The 20,315-nt window shown below is 35.0% G+C and overlaps 1 protein-coding gene across 1 annotated transcript; it reads right to left on the reverse strand.

Moving 5' to 3' along the window:
- Window positions 1–1,217: 1,217 nt before the first annotated feature.
- On the reverse strand, window positions 1,218–15,504 carry LOC306878286 (cytoplasmic phosphatidylinositol transfer protein 1-like). Its single transcript, XM_079430538.1, has 9 exons — window positions 15,073–15,504; window positions 13,261–13,409; window positions 10,120–10,225; window positions 9,779–9,850; window positions 7,040–7,132; window positions 3,685–3,840; window positions 3,528–3,591; window positions 3,279–3,362; window positions 1,218–2,360 (listed from the first exon to the last, which is right to left on the reverse strand). Exons 1-9 carry the CDS (start codon window positions 15,118–15,120, stop codon window positions 2,200–2,202), a joined length of 933 nt encoding a protein of 310 aa, XP_079286664.1. The 5' UTR covers window positions 15,121–15,504; the 3' UTR covers window positions 1,218–2,199.
- Window positions 15,505–20,315: the final 4,811 nt, after the last annotated feature.

Genomic DNA, 20,315 nt, shown 5'->3' on the forward strand with positions numbered 1-20,315 from the left:
ATCATTCTGTCTTCCACCTTTTCCGTGGAATGTAAAAGGAGAATTTTTGATGAATATCCTAGCTGCTCTTTTCAATGTAATGAAAGTGGATTAGGACTTGGGGCTTTTAGGCTTTAAAACGACCCCCCCCTCCATACAAATCAAATCATGCACACTATTACTAGTGTTTAAATGAAATTATTATTGCGTAGGTCCTACAATTTAAGACATTTTATTCAATTGTGCTGTTTATTTTATTCTGGTAGAGAGAGCTGATCTTTTACACTGCTTGCACTAGTGGAACTGCCTTAGCTTTCTTCTAATGAAATTTATACATCAGAAATGTTCTCCTGAGAGAGATAGAAACTGGGATGTGAAGGAGGGGCAGCAAGGGAAAGGAAGAGAGAATGCTGAAGTTAGTGAGCAATTGAAAGAAAGAGAGAGCCAGAGCTGTAACAGAACAGCCTGGAGTCCTTTGAGCGCTACTAGAAGACTTCAGGAAACATGGATTCAATCTTTGCCTTCCACATCCCTTCGTCAGAAAGATAAAAAGAAGGAAATAAAACGCTAGGAATGAATGAATACAGTAATAGCCACAGGAGGAAGCAGCAAGGATCTTTGCAATTATATGTGAGGAGAAAAGGTGAATATGTTCAGTTCCTAGAACGCTTAAAGCTTACAAGATGCCTACACTCCAACTTTTGTTTATAAAGTCACTTGGGTCGCTTGACTTGATGCTTTTTTGGGTCTTTTTTGAGTTATTAACAAGTATACTTGCTATAAGTATACTTTTAACCTATAGGGATGCAGTGTTATTAAAAATGAATATATACTGTTCAAAAGTTTGGGGTCAGTATGTTTTGTTTTTGTTTTTTGGGAAAGAAACTGATACTATAATTCAGGAAGAATGCATTACATTTCAAAGAATTACTGTTCTTTTGAACTTTTAAAAATAGATTTATCAAAGAATCAAAGAAAATGTATCCTAGTTTCCATAATTTGGTGGCACCGCAGACTATAACAAGAAATGATTGTTGAGGACATTCTGAAGAATCATGTGACACTGAAGACTGGAGTAATGGTTGTTGAGAATTCAGCTTTGCCATCACAGGAATAAATGGCTTTTAAAAAAAATATTAAAATAGAAAATTGTAATATTTCAAATATTACTGTTTTTACTCTGTGTACACACACACACACACACACATATGTAAAATAAGACACTAACAACAAAAATTAGCCTAATTGTTTTATAAATGCGACAAGTGAATTTAAGGATTACAATATTATGTTCATTATGAAAAACATTATATTCATTTTCAGAATTGCTAAAGTTATTACATTACATGTCTTTTTAAAGTTGAATTTTGGATGAATGCAAAGATCTTAATGTAAAAATAGAGCAAATGAGTATTTAATATCAAATGTCGACTGATACTGATAAATAAAAAGTGCTTGAAAAAATTGGCCTATACCCAGATTATCATGCATTCCTTAAGTTTATTGTAAAAAAATATATGAAGATATGGCACTTTCAACATTCCTTGGTTTGTTTGAACGGCTTATTAATCAATGATGTGAATTTATGATTCTGCACTATCACCAGTGGCATCTTACAAAGACAGGTGTTATATCAATGTCAAATAACACATAATGCTTCATCCATTATAGTCTTTCACCTGATCACTCAGAATACTACTGATAATGTTCTTTCTATGTGCTGCATGACTAACAATCAATTGCGTTCAGTCAATGTATTGATACAGGGTCAGCGGTTAGGCTCAATAACCTGTAACCCACTAGAAAATTCAGCTAGTCACTCACGATTGCCATAATCCATAAGATCGGGTTTCCCTGAAACAGTCTACTGATTATGTCAATAGAGGCTTTTCTTCTGCATTCTGCGGTCCCCTTCATGTTCGTAGGCAGTGGAATAGACCATTTGTTCAATCCATTTTGGTGAGGTTTTTGAGAAACGTCAATTAAGGCACTATGGTTTCACTTCATGAGAAGCCAGAGTCTTTTTACATAATATCTACAATTCTTCAGTAAGATGTTTTTGTCAAATGCCAGCCTCTGCATGGAACACAAGCATGCAAGTCCAGTTGGAACGGAGAGCAGAAAGTGACAATGTGGAATGTCTTTCTAGTTTTGGTTAGAAAAGAATGTCCAAGTCCAGAATTTTGTTAAATGTAGGTGCTGGCCGTGAACGATGTGGTGTTATTCTGGTGTAGAGTTTAATCTCACAGGATTTTTGAGGGAGGAAGGGCAGGACGGAGAGCTCGGAATGTCGACAGTCTTTACCCCCATCTTTTTTAGTGACGATTCATCCGTAACAGAGATGGAGCGAGTGAAGCTGGGTCGCTTTTGAGGAGCAGAGTCTGCGAAGCACAAAAGAAAATCATTTTTTTGTCACAAGTGTTTCTGATTTAGTGTACCATTTTGCAACAGTGTTTTTATGAGTCATGATGACTGATATTAATAATGAGGTTGCATGATGCATCACAGTGCTGACTAAACTGTAACAGTTGTGATTCAGTATAAAATGTTCACCGATAGAGGGCAGTGTGGATACTGAGAGATGACAGTGAGTTCACATCGAAAATTACGTTAACATTTATTCACGTGGCAGAGGCTTTTATGCAAAGTGTGTATTCAAATGTATTCAGGGTAAATTTGATCAGTCGTTTGTTTTTTCCTTGGGAATCGAACCCATGACCTTGGCGTTGCTAGCGCTGTGTTCTATTGTTTGAGCCACAGGAAGGCTAAAATCTATTCCAACTCTAATTTGAATGTGGAAACATTATGAAAATCAATTAAAATATTTATTTTATTTTATATCTAGGTCACTATTCAAATAAGCAAATCTGTGATATTGATTAAAAATTTTCATCGAATTGGTCACTCAAGACCCACTCATACTTATTTACTAAAAGAGGAAGAGAGTCTGATTTGTGATGTATGTAATTATTTCTTGAGTTTTAAACACATTTGAATATAATGTCCATTTTTAAACATTTTATAGAAAATAAATAAATTGGACATTTAAAAAAAAGATTCTCCTGGAATCATTTTAGAAATTTTATCATACATTAAATTGAGAAATTCTATATAACTATTAGGCATATTATTACTATTGTTAATTTAACTATATATGTATATTTTTGTATGTTGTTGTCAAATTATTCTAAACATTATAAGCATAATACAGTTGATTTTTCCATGAATATAGCATTGCTGCTGATATGGTGTTAAATCATAAATAAGTAAATTTCAAATCATTTTTAATTTAAGCATACCTGTGCAGGTAATGTCATTGAGTTTGCTGTTGGTTTCCTCCTGCTGTTTTCTCTCATACTCTCTCACCTGCTCAAGTGTCATTCCTGCATGCACAAATATTTGTTATGCATTTAGTGTGTATTTGTGAAGAATTAAGATAGATGACGTACAGCAATCGAATGCCAAGCGAGGGATCAGGATTCTTGTGTGTACTTAACAGAGCATGTGGTTAATTATGGTAATGAAGCATTGCAATACATCTCATTTACCATGCCACTCGTCAATCCATGCCACCGCCTGTCTGTGTCCCACCAACAGAATGTCACGAATGTTCTATGATGAATCACAACATGCCGTAATATGACACATGATGGGATTACATGACTAAACAGCATGATGTAATGCATGGGATCTTATGGTCAGTACCCTGTGAATGAAGTCCTCTGTTCGCCCCTGGAAGCCATAGACCTCAAAGCTACAGGTGACTCTCTTGTAGGAGCACATGATGGGTTTAGTGGTGTTCCTCCAGCCGTCCACAAGGGGTCCCCGGCCTGTTTTCTGTGACACCCAGTTGCTCAGATCCTGTTTGTTTTTAGTAGATACACATTACCTGCTGAGTGAGCAGATCATTGCTTGCTCTTGTGTGTGTGTGTGTGTGTGTGTGTGTGTGTGTGTGTGCGTGCATGAATTACTGTGCAGGGGTGACATTACATTTCACAGTCGATCATGTGGTGTCCTATTTCTAAAGCGTTAGAGGCATAAATCTCATGCTTTTGGTTGTGAGACCTATTAGATATGTTTGATGAACTATTATCTAACATGAACCTAAATTAACCTAGCATGAAAAGTTGCTAGTATTAAATTTTAGTATCAGCACTGTTTTAAAAGTGTTTTTTTTATCAATTAAAATCATTTAGTACATGATCTGTGGAGTTGATATTAAGTGAACTGTCATGCAAGCTGTTATGAATAATTAACTCATTTTAATGAGCAGAAATTTAATATTTAGCTGCACTCCTGTTGGTGCATGCATGATTCCTGTTACAAAAATTATCATTATAATTTTTTTTAAATAGTTACATGAGAAATAGCATAATTTGGACCCTTTTAAAGCACAACAAGTGAATAACCTTATTCCTTTTTTATATTTATGCTAATTGAAATGCTGACTAGCGGTCATAAACTAGCTAGTTTCCTATTTAGCATTGATTTTATTTAATGCAAATTATGTATTAAAAAAAAAAAAATCATAAGATTTTCAGGCCTGTTTATAGACATTTTTAATTATTTTATTTATTCATTTTTATTAGTTTATAAATGCCTTTTTTATCTCCATTAAATGGAAAGCTTTTGATTTTTGATGATAAAATGGAAATTATATGGTTTAAAATTTAAAATGGAAACATTTATATAGCCATTATTAACAATGATTAGGCCTAAACTATGGATTATCAGGATTGTTTTTATTCATTTATTACATTAATGATCAATTATAGAACATAATCTGTTTTTTTAACAACTTGTTATAATATAATATAATATTGGATCATTGATTCAGCCATGCCTGCTTTAAAGGTGCCATAGAATGGAAAACTGTATTTACCTTGGCATAGTTCAATAATAAGACATGTTTCTGTATATGGAGATGACATACCGTGAGCCTCAAACACCATTGTCTCTTCCTTCTTATGTAAATCTCGTGCATGCAAAAGACCACTGAAAAAGAGGCGAATCCCAACATAACACCGACTGTGACGTTACAGTCGGGATCATTATTGTTTACGCCCCAACATTTCCATAACGTATATCAGACCATGTTCTAGGCCTGCCAGACCCGCACTGCCGAATGCAGTGTTGCCAGATATTGCTATTAAAACAAACAAAAATCGATAAATAAATAAAAATAAACCAAAATTATTTCAAATCTTTTGCAATTAAGATAAGATAAAGATATCGCTGACCCTAAACTGCAACGTCCTACTTTATTAACTTTATAAAGTGGAAAAGACAAGTCCAAAAACGCTTATAACAGCTGGATCTGGCAACACAGAGGCTGCGTCCGCGCCCTCACTCACAACTCTCTCTCAAGCCTCATTCACCAGCGTCTCGCAGCGATTACGTTCATACCACGGATGCTAAACATTCTTGCAAAATCTGTGTCTTCGTCTGATACAGGCTCAAACAAGCCTAATCTCTCCAACGTTCACGCCGGACAGTAGAGATCTGTTTGCTGTGTGAGCTACTGAAATGAGCAGCCAATCAGAGCAGAGCTCAACATTATTATTCATGACCCTTCCAAATAAGGTAATAACAAAACATTTCATAGGGTTGTAAATGGACATGTAAAACCGTTTCTGGAGAATTTTTGCCCTTACCTAAGCCACATACCTTCTATGTGGATATCAGAGAATAATTTAAAATATTGTATCAATGCATTCTATGGCACCTTTTAAAGTTTAGTTTTGGTCCCTGTTGTCTGTAGAAGTGATATAATAGTTTGTTTAAGTGCCTTTTGTCAACAGTGTATCTCAGCTGTTTTTTCTTATTGAAAACTGTAATCCTTTTGGATTTGTCCTATTCCTAACTCGGCATATGACAGCTATGGATTTGAGGCTGTGCATGACTGAATCTGAGAGTGTAACATGGAAACATGCTTTCCTTTGATGTATTATTTGTCCACTGAAAAGGCAGCAATGAACTGTATCTCTAAGTAGAGCACACTGAGGAATGTGGTTTTTATGTAATCTTGTCTTGTGGTTTTTGCTTCTGTGCTTGTGTGCACACACAGTACTTATGTCTCTGTTGTGTCCTTTAAATGCTAGCTCTGAAGACATTTGCACTGCTGTGAGGGCACAAAGACCTTGAAGTTGTTCACCATTCCCGAACTCAACTCCAATTCAAATCTTGAATTATGAACGTGGTACAAATTTAAAATTTGATTTTAAAGTACAAGCAATTATATTTTCTGTAAGTGTTCACTTCTAATATGAATTAGCTAGAAATGTTATCATACACCCAACATAATGGGCTATTTCCAGAAACATTAAATTATATTAACAATCAGTGGTTGAAATGCTACTTACTGAATGAAAAAATTTGATTTTCAAACAAACCGTGAAATGATTTTGAACTTTTCCTTGAATTTTTGATTCTGCCTTTTATTTCTAATTAAATCAGATAAATCACAACTAATGTTCTGTAGATTTTAATACACTGACAATATAAAGCCAGTTAATGATTTTATATAAAACCAATGTGATGTTTTTCATATTTTTCTCAAAAAGTATAATTTGATCTTTATACATAAAAATGTATAATTGCTTTATATTTTAGGAAAAGTGTCTCTCTCAGGGGGATTATTATATTTAGGGGGTCCTTTGTATCAAAAAGTTTGAAACCCCCTGCTGTATGTCAAATAAAACATGTTTTGATGTTCATTTTAATGTGACAGCACTCAGTTTAGTCTAATGAGCTGAGAAAAAAAATGTAGCCTACATACAGGGAGATAAATAGACATAATTAGGCTAAATTAATTATTTATTTATGTTTTGACGAAACTTGTGTTGGACTAATGAAATTCCTCTTATGTAGAATGCAGTTCCATACATTCCTCTTCCTGCCATTCCGATTCAAATCCCAATTTAGCATCCTGTGGCGTGTGGCCAATTCATTTCACATTTCAACTCATGAATTGAAAATGAGCCCGCTCTTAAATTCTGAATTTTACCTAGCCCTGATTTTGTCTTGCCATGTATTTATGCATATATGAATGCGTATGTACCTCCGACTTCTTATAACTCTTGTCAGGGATTGGATCGCTCAAAATATCCAAAAAGCAGACACTGTCCTTTGGAGTGGGGTCATCACTAAACACCTGCACAGGAAACATCAGACAGCACGGTCAAACAAATCCAACAATATATCAAATAACACACTGCTTTCTTATTCCAGCAAGTCCCTAATGCCCAAGTGAAAAATGACACTGCAACTTCAAGTTCTGTAAACATAGAGGCCTACAAATGCACCAGCTTCTGCATCTGATTGAAGACAGTGGGAATGTGTTTCAGTGCTCAGAGCAATCTTCATATAAAATAGCACACAATGCAACCGGTTAAACATTCTGTAGCCCATTACAGAACCTTGACACACTACATAACACAAGACTCTAGGGCGTAGGCAGAGACTCTGAATTAATGCAAAAACATGGTAACAAAGAGTGCAAAATCAAGCCTACTATAGGCAGAAGTACTGAATTATGCAAACTACTGCAGGCCAGTGGAAAAAGAAAGCAGATAAGTCTTAACTTAAAGGAAGGCTGCTTTGACTGTGTGGCATTGCAGGTGCTTTTTGCACCAGCTGGAATTTAAGAGAACGAATGAAAAATAAGCAATTAAGAAAATAAGTGGTGTCCTCTATTTTGTCTCTCTGTTTCAGACACGCTTTAGTCTTTTTATGTTGTTTATGGTTAAAAGCGATGCAAGTGTTTTACAAATTCTTGCTCTTTTTCTCCATTCTTTCCTCTCTCTGTCTTTTTATCTCTGTCTCCTCATTGAAAAGCTGTTGTGAAACTTGCTGTGTGAATGTGCCTGTGCAAAACAGATATCTTGTTGGGCATTTAATGTTTATGTAATACACTCTCAGAACAAAAACGTACAAAAGCTAGAACTTGTTTTTTCAGAAGGTACACCCTTGTACTGTAACTTATTAACCCCTAGAACGTGCATATTAGTACCTTAAAGGTACATGGTAGTAACTTTTGAAAGGGTACCACACCAGCTGTTTCATTTTTACTTGGAATGTAGTTTAAATTTAGGTGTAAATGTATGTGTGTGTGTGTGTGACTGAGGGAGTGTGTCTGCTTTTATATGTGGAGAGAAAGTTGGGTCAGGAAACTGTATCAATTATAAAGTACCAATAACAAAACTCTCCTGCCTGCCATCGCTCTCTCACTTTGTTTCTCACAGGCGGACTCGTTCATAAATCTTTGAGTCGCTTTGTGGCAGGTTGGATCTTGTTTAAGTCGTATTTGTCATTTCTTAATAACCACTCCAGGGCAAAACTGCCTCTCTCCCTTTCATTCGCTTTATGCAAACAAACACACTGCAAACCAGTAATAACTCAACTCATCACAATAAGTACTAAGTAAAAACTCTGAATGGCAACATGGCTAAATAAATTGTCTGTTTGTTCACTTTAAAGCAGGAGACTCTCATTACCTGCAGGCTAGTAGAAAAAAAAAATCTAAAACTTATGCAGTTATTAGTGCAGTTTTATGGTTACTGATGTATGGAAAGACCTTGGAGCGACTCATGAGATTGTATTTCCCGAGCACTGCAATTTTCCCCATTAAGCCCCATTAAGAAACCAAAAACATTTGATGTCATGGTGAGAAGTTATTTAAAAACAGATGCACAGTTTTAATAGTCTAGCCAATACTGATAAGATGAAGATAATTTTAATGTTATTGTCTTATGGCCGTTATTAAAATGCTGCATTTTACTTTTTTGTCTAAATAAAAAAGATTAAAAGCTCAAATAATTTAAATTATAATTAATTTGGGCATCACAACATAATATTGTACAGTATGAAAAACTTTGCTAGATTAGATTAATTAAATGCTAAATTTGTGTTTTTAATTGTTAAATTATTTGTGTTTTTAAAGATTAGTATTGAGTGTAAAAATGTTATCTAAAAGTCCAAATGTGAGAAATGAACTTGTCTACTATATATCTAACTATGTATAATATTGTCCAGTAGCTGAAATTGATATATATATATTATTCAACCAATTTGCATATATACTTGTTAATAAAATCATTTAGTTTGAGATGAAGTAAAATATGTCTGTTTTTGCATAAGTTTCTTATGCTCACCATGGCTGCATTTAATTTATCACAGTATTATTACAATTATTACACCTAAAAATTACTGTTTATTTCATTATATTTCAAATTTAATTTATTCCTGTGATGACAAAGCTGAATCTTCAGCATCATTACTCCAGTCTTCAGTGTCCCATGATCCATCAGAAACCATAATATGCAGATTTTTAATTATTGTCAGTGTTGAAAGAATTACCATTATGTACAGTAAAATTAACAGCTGCTTAATAATTTTGTGGAAAATGTGATGATAGTGTAGCTGTGTGTAGAGCACCAAAAATAAAAATGTGGTATTCATTAACTAAAGGCACATCACAGTGAGTTCTGTTTTAGACTGCTCTGTTGTTTTAAATACAAGAGACCTAGATTTTCTACACGTCTGAACAAAATCTTTTTGACCCACACCAGTAGTTTGAGGCCCTGCTTTAAAGGCATTGGTGTCGTATGTCACAGGAGGAAGGTGGAGTGTTTAGATCTTGCCTGACTGTTACTATGAGTGCTTCAGAGACAGACACAAGCACAATGGCCTTTACAAGTACGCGGAAGCTACGTGTGCCGCTGATGAATCGTCCTCCTTTAAGAGGATTATCTCCTGTAATAACACACTGTGTGTATGTGTGTTGCCATCTCTCACTCACATTTTCATTGCAACCGTTGTCATTCTCAAAGTGCGTCTCAATCTTGACCTGGAACCTCGGTAGAAAAGAACACTTTTGGAAAGAGCAAAGAAGAGAGAGAGAAACACGAGAAGGAGAGAGAGTGAGGTGATTATGTTGAGCCCAGAGCAAACTGCATGAGTTTGAGCTGACATATGAGAATACTTACCGTGTACTCTGTAGTAAAACACCAGTGGATGGACAAAAAGAGAGGTATGCAGAAGAGAAATAGAGTGTTAGGTCACAGCTGGTTGCATTGAGTAGACAACATGGATGTACGTGCCAATATGTTAATATTCAAACACTGCTGTATTTATTGTAACAAAATGCTTAAACTGACCTGTTACGGTGTAAGGGTAGAAGTTCCAGGCAGTTTCTGTGACATAAAAAACCATGGGGACAAACTTTCTTATCCAGGCTGGCAGTTTGCTGAACAGAGACATAAAGGGAAACATGAGAAGATGTTATGACACAACAGACGTATTAAACAAAAGACAAAAACAGCCCTCAGCTTAATCCAGCATGAATTTCCATGTGGGTGTATGTTAGTTAGGTACTGATTTGGCTAGCATAATGCAGAAATGCACCATGCAGTTCAACAGTTGAACTTGTGATCACAAGTGAAACTGTTAAAATTGATCATCTAGCACAATCTTTCTGCTGAAGCTGGTTGACTAAATTTCTTAATAGTACAATAGCCTTGTGGAATGTTTTATATTTCCCTTCACAGACACTTCTGTTATACTTTAAGATGTCTTTCAAAGTATGTTATAAATAATGTTCATCATTTTTGTTACCTTTTTAATGTTTTGCTGTACACTGTAAAAAATGATCGTGATTTTTTTTTTTTTTTTTTTTTTTCTTTTTTTTTTTTTTTTGGACAGAGAAAACAAGAGAGAGAAAGAAAAAAAAATATATAAAAATCGTGATTTTAACGGTAAAAAACTGTGAAAATGCTACGATAAAAACCTGTTACATGGTTAACGGAAAGTTCCTGTAAAATTTACAGGGAAAAACCGTAAACTGACGTTCCCAGAATTCCCTGCATTCCATTTCAAATTCTGTTTGAATTTGACGTTTTTTTCTTTGAAATAACTGTTTCTTCTTAGTTTTTTCTTATCGGTTATGTTTATTAGGGTTGTATGTTACATCTAATGTTGTTAAATTAATGTTTATAGCATATTTCTGTTTAATGAGTCTCACCATGATGGTGTTTAGTGCTTGTGTGAATGAGACTGTGCACCTTCTGTATATTCTATTGTTTAAAAGTTGCTTGTGATGGGCTTTGGCTCATCATGTGACTTTCTCATCATCACCTGCATTTGGTGGTTATCAGTGTATTTCAAAGGAACAAAACAGATTTCAGTACTTTAATAGGTTGGTATATTAAGATTATATCAGTTAAAGAAATTACGGTATTTAACTGTAAATTTAAGTTAAAACCGTAAAACCTAAAACGTTGCTACTGTATTTTTTACGGTACAATTCTGGTAACCACAGCTGCCAGTTTTTTTTCCGTAAATTTTACGGATTTTTTTTTATAGTGATTAATTGGTATCATGAACTAACAATGAACAATACTTTATTAATCTAGTTTAATGTTAATGTCCTGTCAATTTTCAAAAAAAAATATTTTTATGAATTGACATTAGTGTATTATGAAAAAATAGGATTGTATAATTGTATATGTAAAAGTTAACATAAAACTTGATTAAGAAATGCTGTAAAATTTTGATACCTAATGTTTTAACTAAGTTTAACAAATTAGGCCTTGATGCAAAGTGTTAAAATATTAACCATAATAATATTGAATAATAAAAAAAGATGTAATACTATATGACAGGATCCATTTTCAGGTTTTAAATGATAAAATATATAGAATATCATTCCAAAATTTGGGGTCGTAAGATTTCTTTGTAAAGAAAGTATAGAAATTAATACTTTTTATATGGCAAAGACATTAAATCAATCAAAAGACATTTGTATTTAAAATAAATGCTGTTCTTTTAATTTATCACAGAATCTTAAAAAAAATATATATATTTCCACAAAAAAAATATTAAGTAGCAAAACTAATACAGTAAATAGCACAAATATTTCTTGAGCAGCAAATCGGCATATTAGAATAATTTCTGAAGGATCATGTAAGATTGAATGGCTGCTGAAAAAATATTCAGCTTTGCAATCACAGAAATAAATAAAATTTTAAAATGTATAAAAATGCAAACAGTTATTTAAAATTTTTAATATAATAATATATAATATAAATGCCTTTCTGATTGTAAAAGACTTTAAAAAGAAAATGAACAGTAGTATTAACTGAAAAAAGCTAGTTCTGATAAAATGTCTTGCATAATTTGTTTGCAGTAGCTGTTTGTTTTGATATTATCTGTCTTGTGCAATGCCAGTCATTTAAAGTTAAGTGTCCAGATACTTTTTAGGCCACTTTAGAGGTGCATGTGTGCTTGTGTTTTGGGTCAAGAGGTCAAACGACCATCACAATAGCTAAAGTCTGACTTCCAGAAGTGTCTGGTGCCATCTGTCCCTTACAAAAACACAGTCAGAGTCCAAGAAACCCCATATCGAGCGGGAGAGATAATGAACTCAGCACTGTAAGATAAGGCAGCACAGACAGCGCTTGAGATTTACAGCCTGAGGACTTGAATGATGGATGGATGGACAGAGGATGAGAAGAGAGGGGTGGAGAAGAGAAGATGTAGATCATTCCCGGTCAGCCAGTTGTCGAGCGCGTTCTCTCTTTCCCATTCCTGAAGTGACAGACATTTCCACAGCGTGTTCCCGCGGAACAGCACATTCCCACCCAAAAACTGCCATTACGTTATGATCCTATGCCGCGCATATCTTGACGATACAAGTTAAATTATTCATAATTACAACGCAGTGCTTCAGCGTGATGTACTTGTATACAGCATATAATGATCTCGTCTGCGGTAATATCAGCATTTGAATTAGACTCACATGCTCCACGATCAGATTTATTTGACCATTAGGAACTTAATGCTCTGCCCTTTTGGTCTTTGCAAACACATTAATGGCTTGAAAAATTTATTTTACTGCTAGAGGTGCAGTAATTCATATTCACAACAGCATCTAATGACTGAGTGTGTGTGTGTTTTGTCCTTGTAGGGCGAGAGTGTAAGGAACACAAGAAAACAGGCAATTACAATAAGTGTGTGTGTGCATGTTGACGGCGTGGGATGATATCAGACTGAATGTGTACGTGATCTTCTGACGAATGCTTATGCTGATGTGTGATTCTGCTTGAAGCCCGACAGGAAGAGAGAAGGTGTTTTTGGAGGGAAAGTGAGCAATGGACGGAGCTTTGCTGCATTCATCAATAATAGCTGATTGCTGGCACGTTGGCAGGTGGGTGATGTAAACCGTGAAAGAAACAGGATCGCTTATGCGTGCACGTGTGTGTGTGTGTGTGTGTGCGGCCTCACCTGTTGAGGTAGATGCGTTTCTCTGTGATCTGTCCAGCTCCATGTTTGGGGTTTGTGCAGGGTTCATTACGGACGACCTCCACCCCTTCGCCTCCTCCACTCTGCTCACTGCTGTGCTTGCTGATCATGTATAACTGGCCGATCTTGTACTGAGGAAGAGAGAAAGAAATGTTGCCCTCTGTTGTGAACTCATATTTTTCAGTTCAGTGTTCAAGTTCAGTGCTGTCAAATTCACACAGTAATCAAAATAGATTTTATATATGTAAATGTTTGTGTGTGTGTGTGTGTGTGTATATATATATATATATTATATTGAGTATACACTGTACACACACATATATTATGTAAACAAAAACTTTATGGAAACAACTTTTGAAATGTCATTTTTATTAATTTTATTATAATTTATTATTATAATTTAATGCATCAAGTAAATTGGAGCTTTATAGGAAATTGTGTTCTTCAATAATGATACATAAAATGTAATATATTAAATATAACATCTATAAATTAAATACATCTTAAATTAAATTGTATTACATTTCTGTAGGTGCTGTTTTGCTATCAGACTTTGATTATTTATGTAAGTTAACATTTTTGGAAATATGTTGTGATATGTACTAATATGATAACGTAAAAATGTTTATGGGCAATCTTTTCAAAAATAAAAAGTAATATCAGCAATATAAAAATGCCATGAATTTAAAGCTTTTGAGAATGTTTTCTTCCATGATCCATGTAATGAAATTTAATTTAATTATATTTAATTAAATTAAAATGATTTATTTTTAAATAATTTGTTTTAATTTAATATATGTATATTATTTAATTTAATATAATAAATATTTTAATAAATACATATGTTGAATATGGTAATAGTATATGTAATGTAATATAAATATTAATATATTTTACATGGTATGTATTCTAAAATAGATTTAATTTACATATTTAAATTAAATATTTACATATTTAAAAGATTATTAACAAAATCATGAACGACATGAGTTTAAAGCTGCCATAAATACTAAACCCTTCCACTTAAACATCATTGTTTGTCATAGAGTGTTTGATCTCTCATCTGCCATATGTTTTGTTTTGTTCTCTAAAGACTAAAGTGTTCTGGATACATAATATTTCCCCATATTCTCCTGAAAAGCTGCGTTGGCAGCGCTGACAGGGTTCCCGCTGTTTTTCTGAGGACTAATTCTTTTGAAATCCGTTAATGTGAAAACTGACTCAACAATCATTGTCACTGATGATGACGACAGAGACCTTGTGAGGCTTGGAGAAAAATACTGCCTGTACGCACAACAGAGCTTCTCCAGAAAAAGGAGGCGGTGCTCCTGTCTGGAAACTATGCGGTCTAGTGCTGATGTAGACCATAGACGAATTCAGAGGTGTGCTTGTGTGGACTTGTCTGATCTGAACGAGCACAAGTTGGCTACTCGAAGGTGAAACAGAGACAGACAAAACAATCCCTGAACCTCCTGTAGAAATCCCAAGCCGTTTGTGGCAAAAGGCCTTTGTGTTTTGTTCCTAGACTTGGGGTGAATAACTCACTCCTGCCTTCAGAATAAAAGGATGTAACTGGTCAGACCCGTTTAGGTAAAGAAAATGGCTGAAATGGAGAGATTATGTAGTACAAACCACAGACATGTGCACAGAACGACAAGGTTTCATCTGCGTAAATAGAGTGGAATAGAAAACCTATTGACCTTTACTTTTACATACACTAATCATGAGGACAGCTGCTGAACACCCAAACATATGGACACAAACCCAAACACATGTAAAAAGTTAAAAACTTACCTCATCGACAGTGAGCGGCATGCATATCCGGTATTCTTTCATCAACATGGTTTGGCTTAAATGGGCTTTATTTTATCCTTTTGTCTTTCTTTCCCTTTCTGTTTCTCTTAAGCGTCTGTTTCCTATTTTTAAACTGTGTCAGCATGAAACTCTCAAGCAGTTTCCGTAAAGCAATGTTGCACCCCTCTTCCTCTCTCACTTCACTGATGTCAGAGCTGGTCCTGTAAACTCTGCCAATGTGTAGCCGCCGTGTTTATTTTATTGTTCTCACTGTCTCTCTGTCTTACCTTGTTTCCTGGCTCTCTGTATCATGAATGTGCTCGCTTCCTTAGCGTGCAGTTCTTCCGTTCTGTTTTTAATTTATGGTTTAATGTGATATTGCAGATATAAGAGCAAAACTGAAGCTTCCTCTCTCTACTTCTCTCTTTCTGTGAGTGTGAAAGAAAACAAACTGCAGTTTTCATGTGTAACCTTGCCATGTTCTTTGCCCCTCCCTCTTCCCTCCCCTCGTCTCCGTTCTTTGTGCATTCTTTTCTTTTGAGCTTATCTTTATTCTTTCTCTCCTCCCTCACTCAGTCCACCCCTTCCCTCCTCCACCTGACTTTCCTTTCCTTTGCTGATTTCCCACACAATACCAGCTTTCCATCTTCTTCGTCTCTCATACTCACAGTCCTAGTTTCACTTTGTCTCTCTGCTTTTTGTCCTGCTCTCTTTATATACAGTATCAGTATAACTTCACTTTGCCCCAGATTAAACAAACTCTGTTTACAATACAAAATGCACTGACCTGTAGTCTGTAGTGTCCTTTCTGCCAGACAGAAAGTCTGTGTGCGTGCGAGTGTTTAAAAGTCAATACTTTTTTTTTTTTTTTAAATGAAATTAATACTTTTAATCAGCAAGGATGCATTAAACTGATCAAAATTGACAGTGAAGAATTCTATATTGTAAGAAATTATTTCCATTTCAAATAATTCTGTTCTTTTGAACTTTCTATTCATCAAAGAATCTTGAAAAACAAAATTCCACAAAAATATTAAGCAGCCCAACTTTTTTCATCATTAATATTAATAAGAAATGTTTCTTTTTACGTTTCTGGTGGATCGTGTGACACTAAGGACTGGATTAATGGCTGTTGAAAATTCATCTTTAAAATCACAGGAATAAATTACATCGTAAAAAATTTAAAAAGGTCATCAGATGCCCATTTTCCACAAGTTGATATGATTCTTTATGGTCTTAATGAAACGTCTATAACACACTTTGGCTAAAATTTCTCAATGGTAGTTTAAAACAACACCGTTTTTACCCTGTCAAATTCAGCTCTGTTTTCAGCAAGCCATTTTAGTCCATGTTCATTTAAATGCTAATGAGCTCTGCTGACCCCACCCTTCTCTTCCGTGGTGTGACGAGCCGTTCTCATGAGACTCTAGCCTCGGAACTGGCTAACTAGCACATTATTAGGAAAGGCAATTTGCAAAGATTCATAAGAGAACTTTATACTCACTTCTTCTGTAGGTGAGCCTGGATCACGAATGATTCGCGTTAAGATAAATGCATTTAGGTAGATCGGGGGGCGCATTCCCTTCAAAAACAAAGGTAATCCACTGCGTCTTCAGCAGCTCAGATGTCAGGAGTAAATGACGACTGCTATAGGTTCATTATTACCAACAACAGAACACCTCAATCGCTTAGGAGCCATTCTTGTCTACATCTGCTCAAAAAAAGAATTTTATTTGTAGCGTGTTTCTTTTTTTGGTTGTGTTGTGAGCATTTGTAGCACGTGTTGTCAAATTGATAAAGTTGTTTTCTTAATTTGCATTTTGCAAGTGTTTTTTCTATTTGCAGTGTGTTTCTTTATTTGGTTGTGTTGTGAGTATTTGTAGTGCTGTGTTGTCAAATTGATAAAGTTGTTTTCTTAATTTGCAGGTGTTTTTTTTCTATTTGCAGCCCGTTGAGCTCTCTCGGCCACCATACCAAACACATTTCAGTTAAATTGTAATAATATTTCACAATAATAGTGTTTTTACTGTATTTTTGATCAAATAAATGCAGTCGTGTGAGCACAAGATACTTCTTTCAAAAACATTTTCAAAATCTTACCGACCCCAAACAGTTGATACTACAGTAAATGTTGTCTAAAAATGCAAATGTTTGAATGAAATTACATAAAATCATAAATGTCAGTGTGGTACAACTTTCATGATATTGTAATGAAGAGAAAAGCCTTCTTGAAAAAGTAATTTGGCATGAAACTGCTTCGCTGCTTATTATTTGAAATAGATTTGTTTGCAAAATCAAAGTCATGTGGTGCAACTGACATTTACAAACATGCATGTAAAAAACAAAACTGGAAATAATACAGAGGATATGATTGTGTCAAGGACAGGTCAACAAGTCTGTTAAAGTAGCAGATAATTTGATATTTAAATGACTCACTTGGGTCATTTATAAAGTGTCATGTGGTGTGACTCCTTAAAAACAAACTTTAAGATACTTTAAATACGATACGTTGTATTGAAAAATAATTTGTAAAAATATTGTTTACATTCCCATATATTTATAATGTAAGGGAAAAAGTTGTATTACTTTTTACTTGATGCTTATTCCACATGACATTTAAACTCATTAAATTGGATTTTATTCTTGAAAATAGTATAAAAGTTGGATTTAGAGGTATTGCACAAGGAATCAGAAATGTCATTAGCTCAGTACAAAAACAATCAAAGTCTATAGAAATTCTCCAATATGATGGAAAAACAAACCTATGTGTGAATTTTATCAGAGGTGGTTGCAGGGCACTCACGCACCCGCTTGGAGTCCATGGTGCTCATCTGATTAAAGATTACCTCAAGTACAGGAGAGAGGTAATTAAGCATTACAGGAGGAGAAATTCCTCATCTCCCCCATCATCCACATCCAGCCCCCATTTGCAATTTAAACGCCCCCAGCAAAGCATAATAGTTTTCTGCTCTGGTGATTTTGGTTTCACTGTGAACTGCCCTGTTTTCTTTTCTTAGCATAACTATGTTGTCTTCTCAAAGCACAATAGTTTTACACCTTCAATCCTCTAACAAAAGGAACCGGCTCAGCTTCTTAGCGAATGGTAATGTTTTTGGTTTCTGTTCTGTTCAGTTGTTTTATCAGCTTAACTGGATCAGGCTAAACTAAACCCCGTCATCTTGTAGGCAGCAGCAGAGTCAATATGTCTTATTTTCGGTAGAGATATACAAGTTGCCTGGGCGCAGTAGCTGGTATTGGGGGAGAATGTCTGCATTCTAGCACTGGATTGCCATTATAACACAAACCTGTTTGACAATTGTAAATTCTTTCTTTGTTGTACTTACACATCTGCGTGAATGCAAGTCATTTCTTGGCAGTGCTCCTCTTTCCAGTATGTTGTGACCAAGCAGGTTTTTTTTTGTAGGACTACCCCACAATTGGCTAGTCATAGATTAAAACTGTGGGATGGCATCTAGACTGGCCAGGCGTGTTTTTTATAAAGGCTTGCCGTAAAAGAAAAAAATGCAGTTTTATGCGCCGGTTGTTGATTGGATTTTCAGATGTGGGCATTGCGCTCAAAAATCGAGGCAGATGAGCATGAGTTTGCAGGGGCAGGGTTTGATGGTCCAACATATGTCACCAGAAAGAAGTCACTGAAAAGTTTTCACTGGAACATCCATCTATATCATTTTGTTAAAAAATTATGAGGTAAAAAAAATTGGTTACACTTTATTTTAACATGTCCTTACAGTGTAATTATACATTTAAGTACAGAGTAAAATTAATTCACTACATGTACTTACTATATGGTTAGGGTTCGGATTAGGATATTTTTACTAGCATGTAATTATGAATATTTTTTTGTTATTATTATTATTATTAAGTACATGTAACATGCTTAACAAGGAAACCTTAAAATAAAGTGTTACCAAAAATGTAAATGAAATATGTGCATGGAAAATCATTCACTTTAAGGTTTATAACATGCATTAGGAAAACAGGTGAATTTTAATTTCATGCAGACTTATTAATGTAGTTTGTCAATTGTCAAGTCTAAAAGGATTATTCTGGGATAAATTTAAGCCCAATTAACTCATTCCTTGTTTTCCTAAAAATAAGCAAAAATCAAGGTTAGGTTAAGGCACTGAAGGAAATGTTAAAGTCTGTGTAAAGTCAATATTAAATGTGTGTTCTGAGTTTGTCACACCACAGAAAAATGTGTTATTAACCACCTAGCCAAATTTGAATGCTAAAAAAACCCACCAAGTAAATAAAACAAGATATCAAAATCTTGAAAAAATAAGCAGTATTCTCTGCTCTCAAATGCTGGGGGCGTGTCCACTGGTGGTGCTGAAACCACGCCCACTCGCGGGAAAGCTGCCGTCTCTCTGAACTGTCTTCCTTTAATTAGCAGCTTATTTAATAAGGAGACCGAACTGTTTTGTAAATGATTGCAAGCAGGTATTATGCATTCACGTGACGAAGGCATAGCTAGCTAACAAACTGTAGGCTGTAGTAACAGTAATGACAGTAACTCGCGATTGAGCCGTGAACAATTGATGCTAATGCACTCTAGTTATTAGGTGTGTTCGACTTGAAGCAGCACTGCAGAACGATCAGTGTATGACACGAAAGTACCGCGAGAGCGATTCGAAAGCATCGAGCGTCTTCTCTCTGTAGCTCTCACTGTACTTTGATGTCACACACAGATCGGTCTGCAGTGCTGCTTCAAGTCGAACACACGTGTTGGGAAAAGGGCCGTGCTCGGTGGCTCGACAGTGTTGCCAGATCGGGTTGACGATTTCCAGCCCAAAAGCTCACCAAAACCCGCCCACTTCAACAAAAAACAGCCCAAAATTTTAACTGCCAAAATAATGTGATAGAATTTTATCTTATGTTTTAATTTTACGTCAATAAAGGTTGATAAGGACCATTTTTATCTCCTTAAAATAAAATAATGACAAAATAAAATAAAGATAGGTTAAATCAATTTCACAGGAATATGGATCAAAACAGGGCAAATGCGTTAAAGGGAGACAGAAAATTAAAATGTCCAAAAATCTTGTGGCAATCAAGAAATTAACCGATGACTTTAACCCTCGGAAAAACACATAGATTATTTTCAATGTCCACAGTAAGAATAATCTATTTTGTTGAGCAAAAATTGCACAGTAAAGTGATCAGACCGCAATAAATTAGCTGGCATTTACTCTCGTTCATGCACACACCCATGACAGCCAAAA

This window comes from Barbus barbus, assembly GCF_936440315.1.
Source record: "Barbus barbus genome assembly, chromosome: 12".
In the NCBI taxonomy this organism is placed as follows: Eukaryota; Metazoa; Chordata; class Actinopteri; order Cypriniformes; family Cyprinidae; genus Barbus; species Barbus barbus.